This window comes from Chanos chanos, chromosome 1 (genome assembly GCF_902362185.1).
Source record: "Chanos chanos chromosome 1, fChaCha1.1, whole genome shotgun sequence".
NCBI lineage: Eukaryota > Metazoa > Chordata > Actinopteri > Gonorynchiformes > Chanidae > Chanos > Chanos chanos.
In genome coordinates, this window is record NC_044495.1 from 62,258,373 (window position 1) to 62,280,413 (window position 22,041).

Here is a 22,041-nt window from a genome sequence, read left to right on the forward strand (position 1 = left end):
GTACTCTGAAACAAGTCTGAAACGATTTTGTAGCGACAAGAAAATACTGCCTTGGTGAGTTACTTTAACTTCATTTTGAGTCGAGTCAGTAAGCCTTCATTTAGCCAGTTCTGTTAGGCTATATTCTATGTTTCGTCCTAAGTTTTTTTTATTCGACCAGTGGTGTATTTAAACTAAACCATTAAGTGTTTCATCGATGTTGAATGTTCATTAATGATATGCAGATTATTACTGTATGTTTCTATGATTACGTGTGTAGACTTTACTTTTTGATAGAATATTGCTAGCGGTAGTATAATTTTTGGAAGGTTCATGCTTACCGTGGAAGTCACAAGCTTCCCGGGTTATTTCCAATACTTATGCAGCAGCAGTAATTCATATTTCTTCTTATTTTGTTATTTTTTTGTTGATGGTTTGCACTCACATGTCAGTTGTTTATTGATGAACTAAACTGATATTATGTTTGCACATTCTAATTATGATAATATTCCATTTGTTCTGTTGGTTTGATAGAATATTTGTTTGATGGAGTAGAACTGTAGTTCTGTTAGACCTTCAGTATTAGAACTTAAACTAATACAACTTCCATTATTTAGCTAACTGAACAAAAACAACCCTTCCGTTATAAAAGACTCCCCATTTATTCCTTCAGGCCCAGACGTGCACTTACCCTAGTGGGTTACACTGGCACTGGAACCGATATTGATACGGCCACTGATGGGAAACTGTCTAACACTGATGGGAAACTGTCTAACACTGATGGGAAACTGTCTAACACTGAAGTCTAATCGGTGACTGACCCAACATGAGATTAAACAGTTACTTGTTCATGCCGACATTATACTCTCTCACAGGGCCAGATGTGAGTCTCTTTGTAGCTCAGATTAGAGCAGATCTTGCTGTGGGCAGCACTGTGTCGGCTGTATCTCTGTGCTCATGTGAGTGGATTTAAATATTGATATTTAGATATAAAGTATATTGTGTATTGAATATTATCGGTGCTGTACCTTCAGAGCCTGGTCTGGGGACAAGGTGGGATTGGAAAGAAGCTCATGTTCCACACATCTCCGGAGCTGCGAGTCTTCCTCAAACATGGACTCCATATTCAGCACCAGCCAAGCAAACCACACCTACACACGCACACGCACGCGTACACGCAGACACACAGACACACGCACACACACACAGACAAACACACGCACGCACAGACACACACACGCACGCACAGACACACACACACACAAAGACACACGCACGCATGCACACACACACACACGCACGCATGCGCGAACACAGACACACGCACACATGCACGCACGCACGCATGCACGCACGCACGCACACACACATACATGCACACACGCACACACGCATGCACACACACGCACACACGCGCACACACACACACGCACAAGTGAAACTGGTGACCGTTAAAGACACATTATGTAAGATCAATATTTATTTGGTCAGTCAAACATACCTCGCCAGTCAGGGCGTTTCCCTCGATGAACGAAGGAGTAACATTTCCTGCCACAATCCATCCCATTAATGAAGAGAGCAGGCCTTTGTCACCATGGTAACCTAAGGCATTCTGGGAGGCAAATAGAAAAGCATTACCAGTTAAAATACCTTGCTAATGTATTAACTATGGTTCATCAGTCGATGGCACAATGATGACAACATAATGACCGAGTCTGTGGTCCGCACTGTTCAGTAACGGTGACCGTGCAGTGACAGGGACTTCCTCTGCTGCAGTAAAAAGACTCTTACCTTGTGTTGTTGGTACAGAAGTTTCTGGAGACACTCCTCCTGTTGGTGCAGGAAGGCAGCACGACACAGGTGGTCAAGGAGGTATAAGACGGTTCTGTCACGGTACCACATGTTCTGCTGAGTTAGAACCTGAACCCAGAACTCCAGAACAGCGACGGAGCCCACACGGCCTGCCTGTGAGCTCTCCAAAATGTGTGTCTGAGAGAGACAACAGGATTTCTTCACTTCAGTTTTCCAAAAACCCTCACATAGTAAAATTCACAAGCTAGATGATCAATAAGTTTTGTTCTGCAATTTGAACGCCAAACATCTTAATTCCGCTGGAAATTAAGCTGGCAACTTTTTCTTTACTCGGAAACGTGGAACATTTGTTTTTCCCGATACCTGTATCACACTGTTGAGCAATTTAATGTTCTCTCCATGGGCGGAGCCTATCAGGTGCTGTGTGACCTTGTGTGTGACCTGCTGGGTCATGCCCAGTGGGGTCCCACTGTCCAACTGCAGAAAGAGCTGAATACAGCTCACAAACCTGAGAGGGAGCAGGAGACAGGGAGAGAGAACACAAACCAGTTTAAGCAGTTAATTCAGTCATGGGTCTCAGAGCTATCCAAACCAGAATTCAGTCCAACTCAGAATGATGCTGCTGAAATCGCTCCCTCAGTGTGAATGTGTGACGGGACTTGAAAAGGTCGTAACTGTTCGTTGTTGAGCAGGTAAAACGGGCAGGAATAGGCAGGAGGCAGCAGGTTGTGAAAGACGTGAACCACAGCTTTGAGATGACGCGACTGGACCAGAGTCTTCAGCAGAGAGATTCCCTCACTGCAGAACTTCTCCAGACTGTCACACACACATACATACACACACATAAACACACACACACACAGACACGCACACACACACAGACACGCACACACACAGACACAGACACACGCACATGTACACGCACACGCACACGCACGCACACACACACACACACACAAACACAGTTACTCTGTGATAACGGCAAAATCCTAACAATATATATGACGATTACTGAACACAGCACTTAACACACTTCACAGATTTTCTACTGAACACTGAGCCCTTGGCTGCTCTGACCAGTTCACTGGTGTTGGGCAGTTAGTGAAGTCTAATCTGCAGGAATGGACTGGAGAATCACTGGTCTTAATCACACCACCAAACAGAAGTTATAACTCACACACCTGTGTCCAATGGTTGTCATGGAGATGGCCAGGAAGCAGCCAATAGGGATGCCTGCTTTGACGGCCTTGAGAACAGGATGCATTGTGGGAGAGTCTGTGACCTCTGGTGTGGGGTCGCTGGCGGAGGGTAGGGGTGACCATGCGTTTTGGGGGTTCCGCTCGTTAGCATGGAGCTTCAGACGCAACGCCAAGTCCCAGGCCCACTGGTTAAAGGAGGCTTCGGGGGTGTGGCCCAGACGCACCACATTGGCCAGGTAGGACACCTGCCAAAGGCACGAAACCAGATTAGAAACACATACAGCATGTATCTGTTTGATGCCTGTGTGTATGGGCAGTGTGTGTGTGTGTGTGTGTGTCTGTTTGATGCCTGTGTGTATGGGCTGTGTGTGTGTGTGTGTGTGTGTGTGTCTGTTTGATGCCTGTGTGTATGGGCTGTGTGTGTGTGTGTGTGTGTGTGTGTGTGTGTGTATCTGTTTGATGCCTGTGTGTATAGGCAGTGTGTGTGTGTATGGGCTGTGTGTGCATGTGTGTGTATCTGTTTGATGCCTGTGTATATGGGCTCTGTGTGTGTGTGTGTGTGTGTACCTGCTTGATGCCCTCAGAGATGAGTCCACTGTAGGGTTTGTCTGTGAGGTATTTCTGATATGCCTCCACCACCAGTAAAGCCACCTCACTGTGTACTGCAGCAGGCAGGGCCAGACACCCGCTCTGTCACACACACACACACACACACACACACACACAGGAGGTCAGGGTGTGCATAAATACCACAGCTTTAAACACAGCTGCCCGTGAGTGAGGATATGACTGCTGCAGAGCACAATAACGGTGAAAATCAACCAGGAAAAATAAGCTGAAAATGTGAATGAAACTGTGTTGACTCTCACTGGCTCAAAGCCCCAGTTCAGGCCCTCTAGGATAATGCAAGCGAGTTTATTCTCCACAGCGGCAAGCCCGTGGTCCAGCAGCCACCCCCGAATCACCCCCATCTCAGCTGGTACAGGCCTCCACAGGTGAAGGGGCAGCTCCTTAAACAGGTAAAGAGACACCTGGACAGAGAGAAACACAGAGCAGAGCAGTTCAGGCCTGGGACTGTGTGGACTCTTATGGGCATCTCAGGAAGAGTTTAGTTCTGTTCCTCTTGAAATCAGCCTCGATACCCAGCACACTCTCCTGGATAAATAAACAAAGATCAATAACTAAATAATAACAGCCATGCACCCCAGATCTGTCCATCACTAATCTAGCACCCTGACCAACCCATGGGAACCACTGTTACAGCAACGGGGAGATTTGTAACACGTGCCAGGTTCCGACCCGCACACAATGCCAATCAGGTTTGTGTGAACAGCTGGTCAAGCCAGAAGTACCACAGAGACCTAGATCCAGACCAAAGTCTCTGCTACTGTCTTTTCCACTGTGCCAGCCAAGTGTCAGGATTGTGGTTTAAAGCTATAAATTGACTGAACAGATGGAAAACCCTGCGGTCAAAGAAATTCTACTGCACCCAAGGCCTGTGTAGAGATGAAAATGATCAAATCTACAAATCAGTGTTAATTGAAATAGAGGGTTTCCAAGGTAACCCACCATTCCCACTTTATCGATGGTCTCTCTTAGTCTCTCCAGCAACACAGAGATGATGTGAGGGTGGGCTGTTGCTATGGCAGCCAGGAGTTCCCGTCCAACTTTAGAGAAAGTCTCCCGTGTGGTGACGCTGACATACGCCACCTACAGGACAAAGAGGAGGAGCAGAATGAGTAATACAGTGACTAACTAAAGAGTCTAAACATGACGCTACAAAAATGTTTTTAATCTTTAAATGAACTACATCTGTAACATGACACTGCACTGATTGTGTGTGTGAGACAGTGAGCTGATCAGTTGTGGAGCTGTGTGTGTGTGTGTGTGTGTGTGTGTGTGAGTGTATGAGTGAGAATTGATCAGTTGTGAAGTTGTGTGTGCGCGCGCGTGTGTGTGTGAACCGATCAGTCATGGAGCTGTGTGTGTGTGTGTGTGTGTGTGAGTGAGTTGATCAGTTGTAGTGTGTGTGCCTGCATGAGTTGATCAGTTATGTGCTTGTGTGTGTGAATTGATCAGTCGTGGAGTGTGTGTGTGTGTGTGTGTGTGTGAGAGTGTGTGTGTGTGTGTGTGTGAGTGAGTTGATCAGTTGTAGTGTGTGTGCCTGCATGAGTTGATCAGTTATGTGTGTGCGCTTGTGTGTGTGAATTGATCGGTCGTGGAGTTTGTGTGTGTGTGTGTGTGTTGATCAGTTGTGTGTGTGTGTGTGTGTGTGTGTGTGTGTGTGTGTGTGTTGATCAGTTGTGTGTGTGTGTGTGTGTGTGTGTGTGTGTATGCCTGCATGAGTTGATCAGTTATGTGTGTACGCTTGTGTGTGTGAATTGATCAGTCGTGGAGTTGTGTGTGTGTGCGCGTGTGTGAGTTGATCAGTTGTGTGTGTGTGTGAGGTGATGTGTGTGTGTATACCTGGTATATGTGCAGGACTACAGTGGTGACGAATTCGGGGTCAGCATCAGGGCGTCTGGGCTGAGCCATGTGGGCAAAAGCCGTCAACAAACAAATGCCATCTGAGCTGTTCATCTCTGCCAACCAGTGCTCAAACTTCTCCTGGTGACTCGGCTCTGCACGCACGCACGCACACACACACAGACACGCACAAACACACACATACACACACCAACATGTCTGATATATGTAATACCCTATAAAAAAAAACTTGGAAACAACATTTTATCCAACTGAAAAATCAATGAGCTACTACAAGTCTGGAAAACTCACTCGGGCATAGATTGTTTGGTGAACTGGGATGTTTGGATGCTGTCGCCCCCCCACTCTAACATGTTCACTCAGGTTTGTTGACTGTGGAGTGGGTGGCCGCCTTGTGTCCCAGAGTGCCATCATGTCCATATTACCTTCTAGCTCTCCCTTTTAACTATGCTGTACTAGTTAGTCTTGCTGGAGTCCCTGCCTGCACTCGGCACACGATGTATATTTACCTTTACCATTATGTGGAAATGAACATCTAACAATGTGCCTCGCTCTCTCTCTCTCTCTCTCTCTCTCTCTCTCTCCCTCTCTCTCTCTCTCTCTCTCTCTCTGTCTCTCTCTCTCTCTTTCTCTCTCTCTCTCTGTCGAGCCACACATGCTACTCCTGAGACACCAGTGATCCTGACTCCTCCCGCCCTCTGGACTGACCCATCCTGGTGTTATCATCTTCCATCCCCCGTCAGCCTCCTGTCTACATCGCCATCCCCTTTGTTCATGCCCCAATTTACTTTACTTTCACCCACGTGGTCGGCACCTATTGCACGCCTGTCTGGCCAAGGAGGGGTCTCCTCTCTCTGTGGTCCTCCTCAAGATTTCTCCCATTTTCCCATTTCCCTCTTGGGTTTTTGGAGAGTTTTTTCTTGCCCGCCATGAGGATTAAGTCAGGGGGTGCCGTCATATTTTGATTTGACTGTTGTGGCCTGTAAAGCCCTTTGAGACTGTAAACAGTGATATTGGGCTCTAAATAAACTTGAACTTGAACTTGAACTTGAACTCGTCCCCACCCTACAGGTGTGTCGTGGGAGGAGAATTGCTTGGCCCCGCCCTGCAGGTGTGTTGGGGGAGGAGACTAACTGACCTCTGAGAGCCTGGATACAGCCCTCCACACTGAGGCTGGGCGTGTCCACACTCTCTGTCTCTGCACACTGCATTAGATAAAAGATCCTCCACAGCATTGCACCGGACAGGGTTCCATACGGCATCTCCGACATAAACAACCAGATCCCCAACCTGACAGACACACACACAGGCAGAGAGAGAGAGAGAGACATAGACACGCTCAGTGAAACTAGTTGTCCAGCTGAGGTTTGATGGGATTTATTTGATATTGTTACTCTGTTCTGTTGATATTCTTTGGATGAGAAAATATTACATCAGTTCTTTCTCTTTTCACTTTCCAAACGTCAAATATCTGCTGACTGACTGCAGTGTCGTACTAAAAAAAGAGCTAAACAGGACAGACATGACAGTGAGTTTACTCCAAACAGTCAAACCGATTTACATCAAACACCGTCAGACCGATTTACACCAAACACAGTCAAACTGGTTTACACCAAACACAGTCAAACTGGTTTATATCAAACACAGTCAAACTGGTTTACACCAAACACAGTCAAACTGGTTTATATCAAACACCGTCAAACCGATTTACACCAAACACAGTCAAACTGGTTTACACCAAACACAGTCAAACTGGTTTATATCAAACACAGTCAAACTGGTTTATATCAAACAAAGTCAGCTCTGGTCTGTGGCTCAGTACATAATTAGTACATTAGTTAGTATAATATAATAATAATACATTATGCTCATTAGTATAATAATTAGTTATGCTCAGTACATAATTAGTACATTAGTTAGTATAATATAATAATAATACATTATACTCATTAGTATAATAATTAGTTATGCTCTGTACATAATTAGTACATTAGTTAGTATAATATAATAATAATACATTATGCTCATTAGTATAATAATTAGTTATGCTCAGTACATAATTAGTACATTAGTTAGTATAATATAATAATAATACATTATACTCATTAGTATAATAATTAGTTATGCTCAGTACATAATTTACTAGCCACCGATAAATATCATAGATTAATTGCATAATTACAACACTATGAACGTCTGAAACCTCAGCTTTACCACAAGCCTTGTTTATGCACACACATACGCATCTAGTCAGAGGACTGTATTTCTCTCTCTCTCGCCTTTCTAAAGACAACAGCAAGCACTGGACAGCACTAACCAATCAGCAGCAAGCACTGGACAGCACTAACCAATCAGCAGCAAGCACTGGACAGCACTAACCAATCAGCAGCAAGAACTGGACAGCACTAACCAATCAGCAGCAAGAACTGGACAGCACTAACCAATCAGCAGCAAGAACTGGACAGCAATAACCAATCAGCAGCAAGAACTGGTTTGGAGAGTGATGACTCACCTCTTGGCCTTTAGGACATGCAGCACAGCTCTGAGAAAGAGATAATCAAACTCCACCTGGAGCTTGTCCATAGAGAAGGACTGTTCTTGCAGAGTGGTCCGAGTCACACCAGTCAGACTAACGTACTGGGCCCAGTGGTCACTCACATAACACAGAGTAATCCTGACACCCAGAGAGAGAGTGAGAAGACATCTTTACAAAGACACACTGATGGGCAGGCTGTGATGATTGAGTTTTTTTATTTAACATATGACAGTCAACCACCCCCCCCCCCTCCCCCTTTGCCCCCCTGGTCACCTGAACTCAGTACATTATGGGGAAAAGACAGACCTCATCATGTGACCAATCCTCTTCACAAACTGTCTGTATCGAGCTCTGTTATACGTCTGCAGGCCAACGGCAAGCAGCTCCACCAGAGAGGATGCAAAGGCAAAAATCTTCATCATTTTCTGACTGGTAGTGGCCTGGGGAAGGTACTGCCCTGGAGACAGAACAGGCAGGACACACGGGACAGACAGGACACACGGGACAGACAGGACACACGGGACAGACAGGCCACACGGGACACAGGACACACGGGACACGGGACACACGGGACAGACAGGACACACAGGACACAGGCCACACGGGACAGACAGGACACACGGGACAGACAGGACACACGGGACAGACAGGACACACGGGACACAGGACACACGGGACAGACAGGCCACACGGGACAGACAGGACACACAGGACACACGAGACAGACAGGACACACGGGACAGACAGGACACACAGGACACAGGCCACACGGGACAGACAGGACACACGGGACAGACAGTTTTACTGCAGTAATCTAATATTTAGAATATTAATTTATGCAACTGGTCACAAAATCAGCAACATAAATAGTATCACAACCAGCCATGACACATCCACTTAAGTAGCAACTTTATTTAATGATAGAATTCAAATGCAAACTTATTCTCCGGGTGGGACGTTGCCTTTTTGGCGATTTGTGAAGGGTAAGTCTGTATGTATGTGTGTGTGTGTGTGTGTGTATAGAGTGTGTGTGTGTGTCTGACCTGTTGATGTCATGCCCAGTATGTGTTTGAAGAGCTGCTCAAAGGGAAACTGGGAGAGAAGAGAAATCAGGTCCTCCTCTGCCAACAGCAACCAGCTCATCTCTGGATCCTCATCCTGACAGTCAGAGAAACACGTCACACACAAACACACACACACACACACACACACACACACACACACAGAATGGACGGAACTAGAGGTGGGGTATTGGGGCTGTGTTTGGTATTTAAACTGAAAAAGCACTAGACCACACTAAGGCCTCCTAATGAACTTGGTCATCATCACTGACAATCATTCAGCGTCAGGTTTGCTCATTGCCAACCGAGAAAGAGCAGCAGAGGATTATGGGAGATTAAGAATGTTTGGCAACTCACCTCCTCTCCGCCCTCGTCCACTAGGGTCCAGTTCCCTGACGTCTGTCCTGATTGGTTGGAATCTGCTTTCATATCACTAGGTTTCATATAGCACAGAAACTCTGCCCGATCCCTGCCACACACAAACACAACCAGTGAGCCAGGAAGCTTTTCACTCATTAGAGTGTGTGTGTGTGTGTGTGTGTGCACGTTTTGGAGGACAAACAGTCACCTGACAGGAGACATCAGGATGGCCAAAGCTTGCATGAAGTGATAGACTCCAGAGGGGTTATCCAACACTTTTATCTAAAGGAGGGGAAAAAAACACACACATACACACACACACGCCCAAAGACACATCGGCTCATAAAACTCAATTCAAACAGCAACGAAAACCACCACAGAACTCTTTATTGTCATTTTCGCAACACCATTCTAGGCCTAACTGCCATACCTGCAGAAAAGGCGTGGCCCATTTGCCCACTCCTGCTGAGCAGCAGAGTAATTGGTTGAGGATGAACAGGTGGTCCCCTACTGAACCCACCTGCAGCAGGACACACACCTGTATAAAGACAGAAAGAGAGAAAAAACACACGTGGGTGACATTTTCACAGGGTGTGCTTGTGCTGTATGGCTTAGTATTGGGTAAAGTTTCAGCCCTTTGCTGGCTCTACTAACAGAATTTATATCATTTTTCACCATTCAGCCTTGCTCTGGTGTTACATTTAACATTCTACACACACACACACACACACACACACATATACATACATACACACACACACACACACACACGCAGATATGGTGTTCTGTAGCGTAAACACTAATGCAGTGTACATGGTGTTCTGTAGCGTAAACACTGTAATGCAGTGCACATGGTGTTCTGTAGCGTAAACACTGTAATGCAGTGTATATGGTGTTCCGTAGTGTAAACACTGTAATGCAGTGCACATGGTGTTCTGTAGCGTAAACACTGTAATGCAGTGTACATGGTGTTCTGTAGTGTAAACACTGTAATGCAGTGTACATGGCGTTCTGTAGTGTAAACACTAATGCAGTGTACATGGTGTTCTGTAGTGTAAACACTAATGCAGTGTACATGGTGTTCTGTAGCGTAAACACTGTAATGCAGTGTACATGGTGTTCTGTAGTGTAAACACTAATGCAGTGTACATGGTGTTCTGTAGTGTAAACACTAATGCAGTGTACATGGTGTTCTGTAGTGTAAACACTAATGCAGTGTACATGGTGTTCTGTAGTGTAAACACTAATGCAGTGTACATGGTGTTCTGTAGTGTAAACACTAATGCAGTGTACATGGTGTTCTGTAGTGTAAACACGGTAATGCAGTGTACATGGTGTTCTGTAGTGTAAACACTAATGCAGTGTACATGGTGTTCTGTAGTGTAAACACTGTAATGCAGTGTACATGGTGTTCTGTAGTGTAAACACTGTAATGCAGTGTATATGGTGTTCTGTAGCGTCAACACTGTAATGCAGTGTACATGGTGTTCTGTAGTGTAAACACGGTAATGCAGTGTACATGGTGTTCTGTAGTGTAAACACTGTAATGCAGTGTACATGGTGTTCTGTAGTGTAAACACTAATGCAGTGTACATGGTGTTCTGTAGCGTAAACACTGTAATGCAGTGTACATGGTGTTCTGTAGTGTAAACACTGTAATGCAGTGTATATGGTGTTCTGTAGTGTAAACACTAATGCAGTGTACATGGTGTTCTGTAGCGTAAACACTAATGCAGTGTACATGGTGTTCTGTAGCGTAAACACTGTAATGCAGTGTACATGGCGTTCTGTAGTGTAAACACTAATGCAGTGTACATGGTGTTCTGTAGTGTAAACACTAATGCAGTGTACATGGTGTTCTGTAGTGTAAACACTGTAATGCAGTGTACATGGTGTTCTGTAGCGTAAACACTGTAATGCAGTGTACATGGTGTTCTGTAGTGTAAACACTAATGCAGTGTACATGGTGTTCTGTAGTGTAAACACTGTAATGCAGTGTACATGGTGTTCTGTAGTGTAAACACTAATGCAGTGTACATGGTGTTCTGTAGTGTAAACACTGTAATGCAGTGTACATGGTGTTCTGTAGTGTAAACACTGTAATGCAGTGTACATGGTGTTCTGTAGTGTAAACACTGTAATGCAGTGTACATGGTGTTCTGTAGTGTAAACACTAATGCAGTGTACATGGTGTTCTGTAGTGTAAACACTGTAATGCAGTGTACATGGTGTTCTGTAGTGTAAACACTGTAATGCAGTGTACATGGTGTTCTGTAGTGTAAACACTGTAATGCAGTGTACATGGTGTTCTGTAGTGTAAACACTGTAATGCAGTGTACATGGTGTTCTGTAGCGTAAACACTGTAATGCAGTGTACATGGTGTTCTGTAGTGTAAACACTGTAATGCAGTGTATATGGTGTTCTGTAGCGTAAACACTGTAATGCAGTGTACATGGTGTTCTGTAGTGTAAACACTGTAATGCAGTGTATATGGTGTTCTGTAGCGTAAACACTGTAATGCAGTGTACATGGTGTTCTGTAGTGTAAACACTGTAATGCAGTGTACATGGTGTTCTGTAGTGTAAACACTGTAATGCAGTGTACATGGTGTTCTGTAGCGTAAACACTGTAATGCAGTGTACATGGTGTTCTGTAGTGTAAACACTGTAATGCAGTGTACATGGTGTTCTGTAGTGTAAACACTAATGCAGTGTACATGGTGTTCTGTAGTGTAAACACTGTAATGCAGTGCTGTGCTGTCTACAGTGTAATGCAGTATGCTGGTGCTGTTTACCAGTCTCTGTAGCCATAGGTGGATGTCTGTGTGAAACTGAGAATCGTCTAGAACTCTGCGTGTGAAGCTGAAGAGAACGCTGATACTCTCCTTCAGCGGCTGCAAAGATGAGGGCTGAGATTTCACATTAGGACCTGCCAGAGAAACAGACCACAGAATGACAAACCTCTAATGCATCAGACATCATCAGTAAACCATCAGCATATCACATACATCAACAAACAACCGTCAATAAACATATAAACATCACCATCAACAAACAACCGACACCATCAGCAAACGATGAAAAGATCATCAACAGACCAACACCACCAATAAACAACCAACACATCATCATCAACAAACAACCAACACCATCAATAAACATAAAAAACATCACTATCAACAAACAACCAACACCACCAGTAAACATAAAAAAATCACTATCAACAAACAACCAACACCATCAGCAAACAGTCAAAACATCATCAACAAACCAACACCATCAATAAACAACGAACACCATCAATAAACAACAAACACATCATCAACAAACAATCAACACCATCAATAAACAGCCAATGCCATCAATAAACAACCAAAACATCATCTTAAACAAACAAGCAACACCGTTGATAAAAAAACGAAACGTCATCAGCATCAGCAAACAACTAACACCATCAATATGCAACGCATGTGTGTGTGTGCGCGTGCGTGTGCGCGCGTGCGCGTGTGTGTGTATGCGTGCCCATGCAAGAACATGCCTGTATTTGTCTCCTGAACAGTGATGTTTCTAGTGAGAGGGTTGGAGCTGAGGAGGCGATGCAGGTAGGACTCCACCTGGAGCCGGGACAGGATGGAGGTATAGGAGTGGAGCGCCACTGTCTGGTGTAGCAACTCTGCCTTCACCTCAAACAGGTGGCGCAGTTCTGCCAACACCCCCTCGTTTAGCACCACCTGCTGGAAGCGGTGGTAGCCGCACACCTTGGCCTGGTCAGCACACACACCCTGGTGCACAGACAGAGAGAAGAGTGTGTGAGACTTGACATACTGTATATTTTTTCTCACATATTTAGGAATTTTGTTCCCTGAGGAGAATCAGATAATAAAGTTCAGGCTCTATGATAATGCTTAACACACAATAAAAGAGACACCCTGCTGGACACATGACTCCATACTAAACACTGGACTCATTATAAGAGCAATAAGACAATGTTCTATTCAGACAGACATATGTGTTTACCACTTTTCATGTGACTAGCAACATCATTTTTCTAAACACTTCACGGCCTTCTCAAGCAGATGTGATACTGTCAGATTTTAGAGAGAAGAACTACTACGTCAGAGCTTAGGATATTCAACTAACAGATGGCACAAAACACATACACTTAATAGTTTTTATATTACTAATATATTAGTTTTCTTTCACACATAAGTCTAATGCTTTGAAAGAGTCCTGTAGAATTCTGTAGAGTGTTCGGCTGGGAGAACTTGACTAAATAAGAGATCTCTGGGTGTCAAGGAAAGGTCTAAATCTGCCCAGTTGGCGTCTGTTCTGACCTGTAGGGTGAGCTGCTCGTCTCGGAAGCTCCACAGGCGGTTCTGGGTGCTCTTACAGTCAGAGTTGGCAGCCTGGAGCTCTGTCTGAGCCTGTGTGAGCTGTTTACGGCAGCGCCAGTAATTAAGGAGCAGGTCGTGCAGCTCGTGACCCTCCTGACGTGCCAGACTCTGGAACTCCGACGCCAAGAGTTCCACGTTCTCCATCCATGAGCCTGGTTCCCAAAGCCTCAGCTGCTCGGCGGTGAAGGGCTGCACCAGCGGGGCCTGTTCGGGCAGCTCTGGGTACAGCCTCTGAGCTGGAGGCCTACATGTTTCACTCAGAGACACTGGCACCAGACTGGGAGGGGAGGATTCCTGATCAAGCACCGGGAGAACGGCCGGAGCAATCAGTTCAGTGCGCGTCGCTGCTTCAGCAGGTCTGAGAGAACTCTCCATCAGTGGGGAGGTGATGGAGTCCACAATCAGCTGGGGCTTGGGTGATGGCACAGGGAGAGAGGGGTAAAGAGGAGCGACAGGAATGGGTTGGAGTTCACAATTCGAGAGCTTTTGATTGTTGTGGGTCGGCTGAGTTGAGGGTTGGTCTTCTGTGAGAACTGAGTTTTGGGGCACAGACTTCTGTTCAGCATCCCCCGCTGGAGTTTCAGTCTCTCCATGTGTGAGTCTGTCATCTTGGTCCTTTAGCTCCTTCTCTCCCTGCTGCTGAGGGGTCTGCCCAGTCTGAGGGCCTGTCCCCTGGACTGGGGGCGGAGCTTCAGATGGGTCTGGGGGCGGGGCTTCAGAGGGGTCTGGGGGCGGGGCCTCAGGGGGCAAGCTAAGAGGAATCTCAGTGAAATCAGCGGTGAGCTCAGGAGCTGCTGGTTCACACAGGTCAGCAGGGGGCAGTGTATCTGCTGCCTTCACTCTCTCGGCCTGACGCTGCTTTTTGTCCTTTGAACAGATGGTTAAACATCAGTGAAACTAACTGGAGAAGTATTTAAATACCCTGTGCGAAGTGTCAAACTACTGAAAATACTATGAAAATACTGGGTGTTTGTTTTGGAAGTCCTTGTAATAATGGATAAATACTCATGTGTGCTCCGTAAGAGAGAAGGTCAAATAACATGTGTAAAATGACTGGACTACATTGAGTACAACTTCTTTTCACACAGAGACAAGAAACTGGGGATAGAAATACTACTCAAACATTCACATTAAATGTAGCCTTGTTTACTCCATGCCCCAGTATAATCCCAGCTCTGCCTGCTCCACTCTGCTTTCAGCCCACACTGTACTTTATAGAGATCCTTACCTTTCCGCTGGTCCTGGACTTGGACTTCTTTGGTCTCACGGCCTCGGCCATCTCTCTATGGTCATGACACCTTCTGACTTAAATCTTCAGCATAAAAAACGTTAATCACACACAGAGACTGTGTAACGTCACATAACGTTAACATTAAAACGCTAAATGGGGAGAGTAAAACATTTTTTCTACGTACTTGCTGGAAGCCAAAAAACAAACATAAAACGTGTTTCTGTCACTGATTAGAATTGTTTATACACTGGCAAACGATAATTTGGGCGTTAGCTTAATGAACATGACTAATATATATGTAGATCTATGTTTCTCAGAGGTGGCTGTCAGTTTCTGATCTCGGTATCACCACGTCTAAGCCCCTGAACAACCACCCCACACGTTCTCTTGCTTGTCAAAATGTCAGTAAGTGTAACAAGGAGGTGTCGATTTACTTATTTTATCCCGTCAATAACAGTAGAAAAGGGAGAACGAAACAGATAGACAGGCTAAACAGTTAGCGAAGACAGGAGGGCAGCTCGCGCTCAGCTGAGCACCTTTACGGAGACGTGCATAGGGCAGACACGAAAAGACATTATTTAGAAAGACCCTAAAGGTCTGCATAGTGAAACGAAATAGGTGAGCAAATTACTTACCAGATATACTATGAACTCATGTTCGTTATAAACTCTACGGCTGACAGGTAGCTCGCGAGCTGGGGGCTGTCATTAGGGTTGTTTTGTTTTGTTCCAGGAACTCTATCAGAATATCGGGGTCACATGATTCCCCTCCCTCTTACGGAAACCGGAAAGGGACAAAAAGTTTTACGTTTGTATTGCTTAATACTTCATGTTGTGGCTGAAATGTCGACAAATGAAGTTAATCCACTTTGTCCATGCCGATCGACAACTGTGGCAGTTTGTAAAAATAAGAATAAACCTTAAAGTCTTCTATGCAGCAAGAAGACAAACGGAGTAATTAGGAAGCTAGAAAATGATCATTATTTTGATAAGTATTCCACAAAAATTTGTTTTATGGGTTATGTGTTTTGAATAGGAATACTTTTGATGAGAAATATCTGAGGACTTCCCCTTCTAAACGGTGGTAGATCTGTAGAGTAGTGGATTCTGGTGAATGTTTGCTTTAGACTGTGCCCCTTGTCACGTCGCCACATTGGTCTGACTTTGAGAGACCCAGGAAGGTTCTGCTCTACAACACTTGGCCGAGTTTAGGAATCCTCCTCTTATAGTTGTGTGGTTGGACCTCAGGCAACACTTAACTAACTTCCCCTCAGCTGTTTTTCTTAACGAGTCCGTGTAACCGCCAAAGCCACACACAAATCTAAAAAATCCAAAAAAAAAAAAAAAAAAAACCTTTTTATTTGTTCTCCTTTGTCCTCTCTTGTCCTTCAGACTCAGTCTGACCTGCCGAATTTGGAACGACTCACAGCATGAACTCACAACGCTGCCACCAGTTTGACTTTTGACACAGTAAACAATCACATGTTTCCCTAAACACGTCAGCATATCTCTCCCCATCCCAGCCAAGCTTCACTTTAATAACACTGTAATACCTTTAATCAGGCTTCACTTTAATAACACTGTAATACCTCTAATCAGGCTTCACTTTAATAACACTGTAATACCTTTAATCAGGCTTCACTTTAATAACACTGTAATACCTTTAATCAGGCTTCACTTCAATAACACTGTAATACCTTTAATCAGGCTTCACTTTAATAACACTGTAATACCTCTAATCAGGCTTCACTTTAATAACACTGTAATACCTTTAATCAGGCTTCACTTCAATAACACTGTAATACTTTTAATCAGGCTTCACTTTAATAACACTGTAATACCTTTAATCAGGCTTCACTTTAATAACACTGTAATACCTTTAATCAGGCTTCACTTCAATAACACTGTAATACCTCTAATCAGGCTTTACTTTAATAACACTGTAATACCTCTAATCAGGATTCACTTCAATAACACTGTAATACCTTTAATCAGGCTTCACTTTAATAACACTGTAATACCTTTAATCAGGCTTCACTTTAATAACACTGTAATACCTTTAATCAAGCTTCACTTTAATAACACTGTAATACCTTTAATCAGGAAGACATTTATCATAAACAGTTCTGACTGCACAGTCAGCACATCGGACCTGACCTGTCCCGTTTCACTCATCTTCTGTGTCATCTGTTTTCAAGTTGATTAAAATCAGAGAGTGTTAACACATTACATTATTAACTGAGACACTGAAGAGACATGGGTTCATGTGATTGATTTTATTGATTCCATATATGCTCACAGAACACACACACACACACACACTCACACACACACACACACACACACACACAGTATTGTGTCTTGGTGGTTGTTTTTCCGGTTGTCTGGTGTCTGTGGTTCAGCCCCAGAAGGACGCAGCCTCCAGACTGCCTTTGATGTCACTCATGTTGGCTCTCCTCTCTCTGGTCACCAGGTTGGCTTCCCCTCTCTGCAGCCGTCGCCTCTGGGCCGCTTTCTGCTGCTTAGTGAGCTGCCGTTTGACTTTCTGTCTGATTACCTCCTGCAACACACACACAGACACAAACACAAACACAAACACAGACACAGACACAAACACACACACACACACACACAGACACAAACACACACACACACACACACACACACACACATACATACACGCACACACACACACACACACACACACACACACACACACAAGTGCACGCATATGCACACACACACAAACACAGACACGCACACACACACACAAACACAGACACACACGCACACACACACACACACACACAGACACAAACACAAACACAAACACAGACACAAACACACAAACACAAACAAACACACACACACACACAAGTGCACGCATGCGCACACACACACAGACACACAAACACAAACACACACACACACAGACAAACACAGACAAACACAGACACAAACACAAACACACACACACACAATCCGCTGCAGGTCAGATACACTCATCACTCAGTGATTCCAGCAACATTGCACTGGTGCTCTTTTCCCAGACGACCATAAACACAGACGGAATATTCCACTGACACAATATGCCCATGGACAGAACCTTAATCCAGTTTGATTTTAAACAGAGTGCATTTTACAGGAGCCCATTATACAGGGCAGCATTATGTCATCCACAGCCTGAGGCCTCGTGACAATAAGAACAATTAACTCTGAGTTTCTGGATGACGATGGAACCCTGAGATGGGCCCAGACTCAGACAAGGGAAGGAAATTCAGAGGAACTTTCTAAATGAAGACCCGGTTTACTGACTGGGGTCGGAGTGTGTGGTTTTACTCACGGGGGGGATGGTGGAGCAGCTGCCCACTGTGCAGACACTGGTCTCACTGGTGGTTCTCCTCCTGTGTTCAACACTGTCGAGAAGGCTGTCCTGGTCTCTGGGGGTACAAACACACACACACACACACACGTCATTTAGTGCATTGAGATTTAAAGAGAGCGAGGGTTACATATAAAGGTGCAGTAAAACACCTGAAAGGTCTGAACTGCTGGTTGATGGTGGACAGGGCGACCAGATCCGGGCACTCATCATCACTCTCAGTGGTCCTGTTCCTGTCTGGGTCTCTCTGAGTCTCCTCATACCTCTCTTCCAATCCAGACACAGCACAACTGGGCAGAGCCTCACTAGTGGGCGGGGCTTCCCTGCAGGGCGTGGCCTCTTCATTGGGTGGGGCTTCATGTGCGATCCTCAGGCCTTCCAGTTCACGCATGGCATGTCTGTACTCTTCCATGTCCGGGCCTCCCTCAGCGCTGCGTGCATGTGCATGTGCATGATCTAGCCCCACCCTCTCTTCTTCATCACCCTCCTCCTCCTCCTCCTCCTCCTCCTCCTCCCCACTCTGCCTGTCTCCTCCCTCTGGGCCAGCAGGGTGCAGCAGTGAGTCGTCCTGCTGCATGTCTTTTGTGTAGCCACTGGCTGAGATCTCTACGTCCAGGGAATACGTTCTCCTGTTCAGAGTAGAAAAGACAGTGAGAGCTCGAAGGCAAGATCTCACACTCTGATATGTGCTCTTACCACTCAACCTCAGTTTTGACCTCTCTGTATGACACAGAGGCCAATGACACAGACAACAGATATGACAGAGTGACACAGACATCACACTGACCTGACAAACATAACAGATATGACACTGACCTGACAAACATAACAGACATGACACTTACCTGACAAACATAACAGACATGACACTGACCTGACAAACATAACAGATATGACACTGACCTGACAAACATAACAGACATGACACTGACCTGACAAACATAACAGATATGACACTGACCTGACAAATGTAACAGATGTGACACTGACCTGATGTCCTGAAACGTCGGGTGTAGCTCGCTCTCGTAATTAAACCTTTTGACGAAAAAATCTCGGACACATTTCACATCACGGTCAAAATACCTTTAATATGGTGATAAAAAACAAAACAAAAAAAAGTTATGTTTCTGTGAATCTCATTACTATATTGTGTTGTAATTCTGTTGTACTACAGTAGTTCACACAGTTATTCCATAAATTTCACACATTCAGAGTAGGTGTGTGTGTTTTGTTTATATAATGACAGTAATCTGAGGGTAGTTTGTCAGTCACCATTCAGCATTTGGGTGTGTGGTGGAAACCATCTGGGGGAAGTCGATCATGGTCACGTGGTCATTGTCATCAATCATCAGGTTAAACTCGTTAAAGTCTCCGTGGATCAGGCCGTGATTGGCTAGTTTAACAATCAGCTCCATGATCTCATTGTACAACGCAGCCGGGTCGCTCACCTCTCGCACTTGACACCTGAGACAGGCCAGAGCAAACGATCCCAGATCAGATCAGTGCAGTTCATCACAGAGAGAGCCTGATGCCTAATTAAACAGGACAAAACTTTGACTGACAGGTAAGCAGTGAAGCAGTTTTTCTTTCATAATTAATTTTTATCTTCAGTTACCCAGCACGACTTCCACACACTGCAGGGAGTTAACAGTTAGATTAAACCAGCCATGACAGACAGGGAGAAGGAATGATTGACAGATGGGTGGGAGTGGCTAACTCACAGCGGGTATCCGTTAATGAGTTCCATAACTACAGCGTGTCTGTTATAATCCACAGGCTTTGGCACAGGAAATCCACGCTCATACAGAGCCTGAGAGAGAGAGTGAGACAGAGAGAGAGAGAGAGACAGCATTTTACACAAACAAGAACCAAGAAAATGAGTCTGATTCTACGAGAATATGAGTATGTAGTGTTTAACAGTGTGTGTGTGTGTGTGTGTGTGTGTAGTGTAAAACAGTGAGTCTGTGCGTCTCTCTGTGTGTGTGTGTGTAGTGTGAAACAGGGAGTCCTCTACCTTCATGTAGGCATACTCTTTCATCGCTGAGAGGCGGGACAGGTAGAGCCAGGACATGCGATGTCTGTGTTTGTGATAATCACGTTTGTTCTTCAGGTTCCGGAAAGATGTTCTTCCCAGCCTGTGCAGTTTCAAAGCAAACTGCTCTCCCTCAGAGTTTGCAACAATGTAGATGTCTGAACGATTAGAGATCAGTCAGATTTTTTTCTTTTCCCCTTTCAGGATATCACAGAATTTTGAAACATTCAGTCAAATCAAAGAGCAGAAAATCCTCCTACCTGACTCTTTACCAACGCCCATCTGATTTCCCACGGAAAAAATGACATCCCGAGAGGACAGAGTCTTCAGAGCCAAGTAATCATAACCTCCGTAATTCAAACGGTATCCCTGCACGGCTAGAGAGAGAGAGAGACAGCTAACTAATTACTTTCACTATACACAGCCATGCGTGGACACTGACATGTCATTCACATGTACTGATACTTTTTTAAAAAACATCACTGCAGCGAACAGCTTTTCGGTCTTACTTTTGCTGCGTTCATAGGCCATGAGTTTGTGTTTGACCAGCTCTCTGAGCACTTTGTTACATCCGCCGTGTCTGAGGTTGGCGATAGACGCGATCAGACTGACGGGCACGAGCTCATGGTTCTTCATCCCCATCTCCACCTGCCGCGACAAAACAAACCCACCGCAGCGATGTTACCGCTCACAGTCATTATACAACTCTCATCACCTTCCGCAAAACGGTGAGCTTTCATATTCTGCGCGTAAAGTACATGTATATATAATTGGAATTCCTAGCGACATGTTGACGAAAATAAGGAGACCGATGTTCGCAAATATTTATCACGACTTTCCCAAAAACACATTATCTTTAATAAACAAAAACAAAACATGTCATTTTTCGCGGGCCTTCAAGATCATTAATCAGCATAACACGTGTTAATGTCTGAAATCTCTGTTATGAGTTAAAATCGCTGTTTTAGTGAAGCACTTTAACTTGTGTCCACTCATGGCGATTATTTACCTAGATCGTAAGATCGAAACCAAGGGGCTTTACTTACGGCTGTCAGGACTCGAAAGTCTTCTTTGGAGAGATACCGCAGAATAACGACGTTTAATTTACCCATATTGTAAATAAATACGTGACTAATTCTTTATTTAAGACCAAAATAGTTTGTCCAGTTATCCACTGCTCTCACATCAGACCAGTACACACGCGTGAGTACCGGATGTACTACAGTTCTTCTATAGTTTTACATCTAATCCAACTCCCCTATAGCGCCGCCTGCTGTAGTGGTTCGTCTGAACATCTTCAAAACTTGTTGCCTTCTCTATTGCTGAAGAAAGGAGTCGACGTACAGCACAGAGAACCTCAATATCCATGACGTACCTTTTCAGTTGTACCGAACGCCAAAATGAAGGGATTCCCGCCTCCACGATGATTTTGTATCACGAATTTCTTTTTTGTCAAGAGCACACTTCAGTACCCTCAGTACGAAAGTGCTACCGTCACAAAACCTGACAAAATTCATTCTGACAAAGTTGACATAACATTATTAAAACATGTCTCTCTGATTCCTCTGC

The 22,041-nt window shown here is 44.8% G+C and overlaps 2 protein-coding genes across 2 annotated transcripts in view; both read right to left on the reverse strand.

Moving 5' to 3' along the window:
- epg5 (ectopic P-granules autophagy protein 5 homolog (C. elegans)) overlaps nt 1-15,787 on the reverse strand; it is a 38,781-nt gene extending 22,994 nt beyond the window's left edge. The window contains exons 1-22 of the mRNA XM_030770329.1: nt 15,695-15,787; nt 15,057-15,140; nt 13,769-14,695; nt 12,984-13,216; nt 12,230-12,368; nt 9,865-9,972; nt 9,643-9,716; nt 9,432-9,543; nt 9,057-9,171; nt 8,320-8,470; nt 7,990-8,151; nt 6,616-6,767; nt 5,457-5,611; nt 4,560-4,700; nt 3,860-4,021; nt 3,558-3,680; nt 2,973-3,235; nt 2,467-2,607; nt 2,155-2,299; nt 1,771-1,968; nt 1,481-1,591; nt 1,008-1,130 (exon numbers count right to left, since the gene is read on the reverse strand). Coding sequence (XP_030626189.1) covers nt 1,008-1,130; nt 1,481-1,591; nt 1,771-1,968; nt 2,155-2,299; nt 2,467-2,607; nt 2,973-3,235; nt 3,558-3,680; nt 3,860-4,021; nt 4,560-4,700; nt 5,457-5,611; nt 6,616-6,767; nt 7,990-8,151; nt 8,320-8,470; nt 9,057-9,171; nt 9,432-9,543; nt 9,643-9,716; nt 9,865-9,972; nt 12,230-12,368; nt 12,984-13,216; nt 13,769-14,695; nt 15,057-15,107 — 3,786 coding nt within the window. The 5' untranslated portion in view covers nt 15,108-15,140; nt 15,695-15,787. The remainder of the gene's footprint in view (nt 1-1,007; nt 1,131-1,480; nt 1,592-1,770; nt 1,969-2,154; nt 2,300-2,466; nt 2,608-2,972; nt 3,236-3,557; nt 3,681-3,859; nt 4,022-4,559; nt 4,701-5,456; nt 5,612-6,615; nt 6,768-7,989; nt 8,152-8,319; nt 8,471-9,056; nt 9,172-9,431; nt 9,544-9,642; nt 9,717-9,864; nt 9,973-12,229; nt 12,369-12,983; nt 13,217-13,768; nt 14,696-15,056; nt 15,141-15,694) is intronic.
- Nucleotides 15,788-17,370: 1,583 nt separating this feature from the next.
- riok2 (RIO kinase 2 (yeast)) lies at nt 17,371-21,656 on the reverse strand. Its single transcript, XM_030776051.1, has 10 exons — nt 21,519-21,656; nt 20,982-21,120; nt 20,733-20,849; nt 20,455-20,630; nt 20,162-20,250; nt 19,713-19,904; nt 19,431-19,523; nt 18,593-19,069; nt 18,402-18,498; nt 17,371-17,618 (listed from the first exon to the last, which is right to left on the reverse strand). The coding sequence occupies exons 1-10, from the start codon at nt 21,582-21,584 to the stop codon at nt 17,457-17,459; spliced, it is 1,608 nt and encodes a 535-aa protein (XP_030631911.1). The 5' UTR covers nt 21,585-21,656; the 3' UTR covers nt 17,371-17,456.
- Nucleotides 21,657-22,041: the final 385 nt, after the last annotated feature.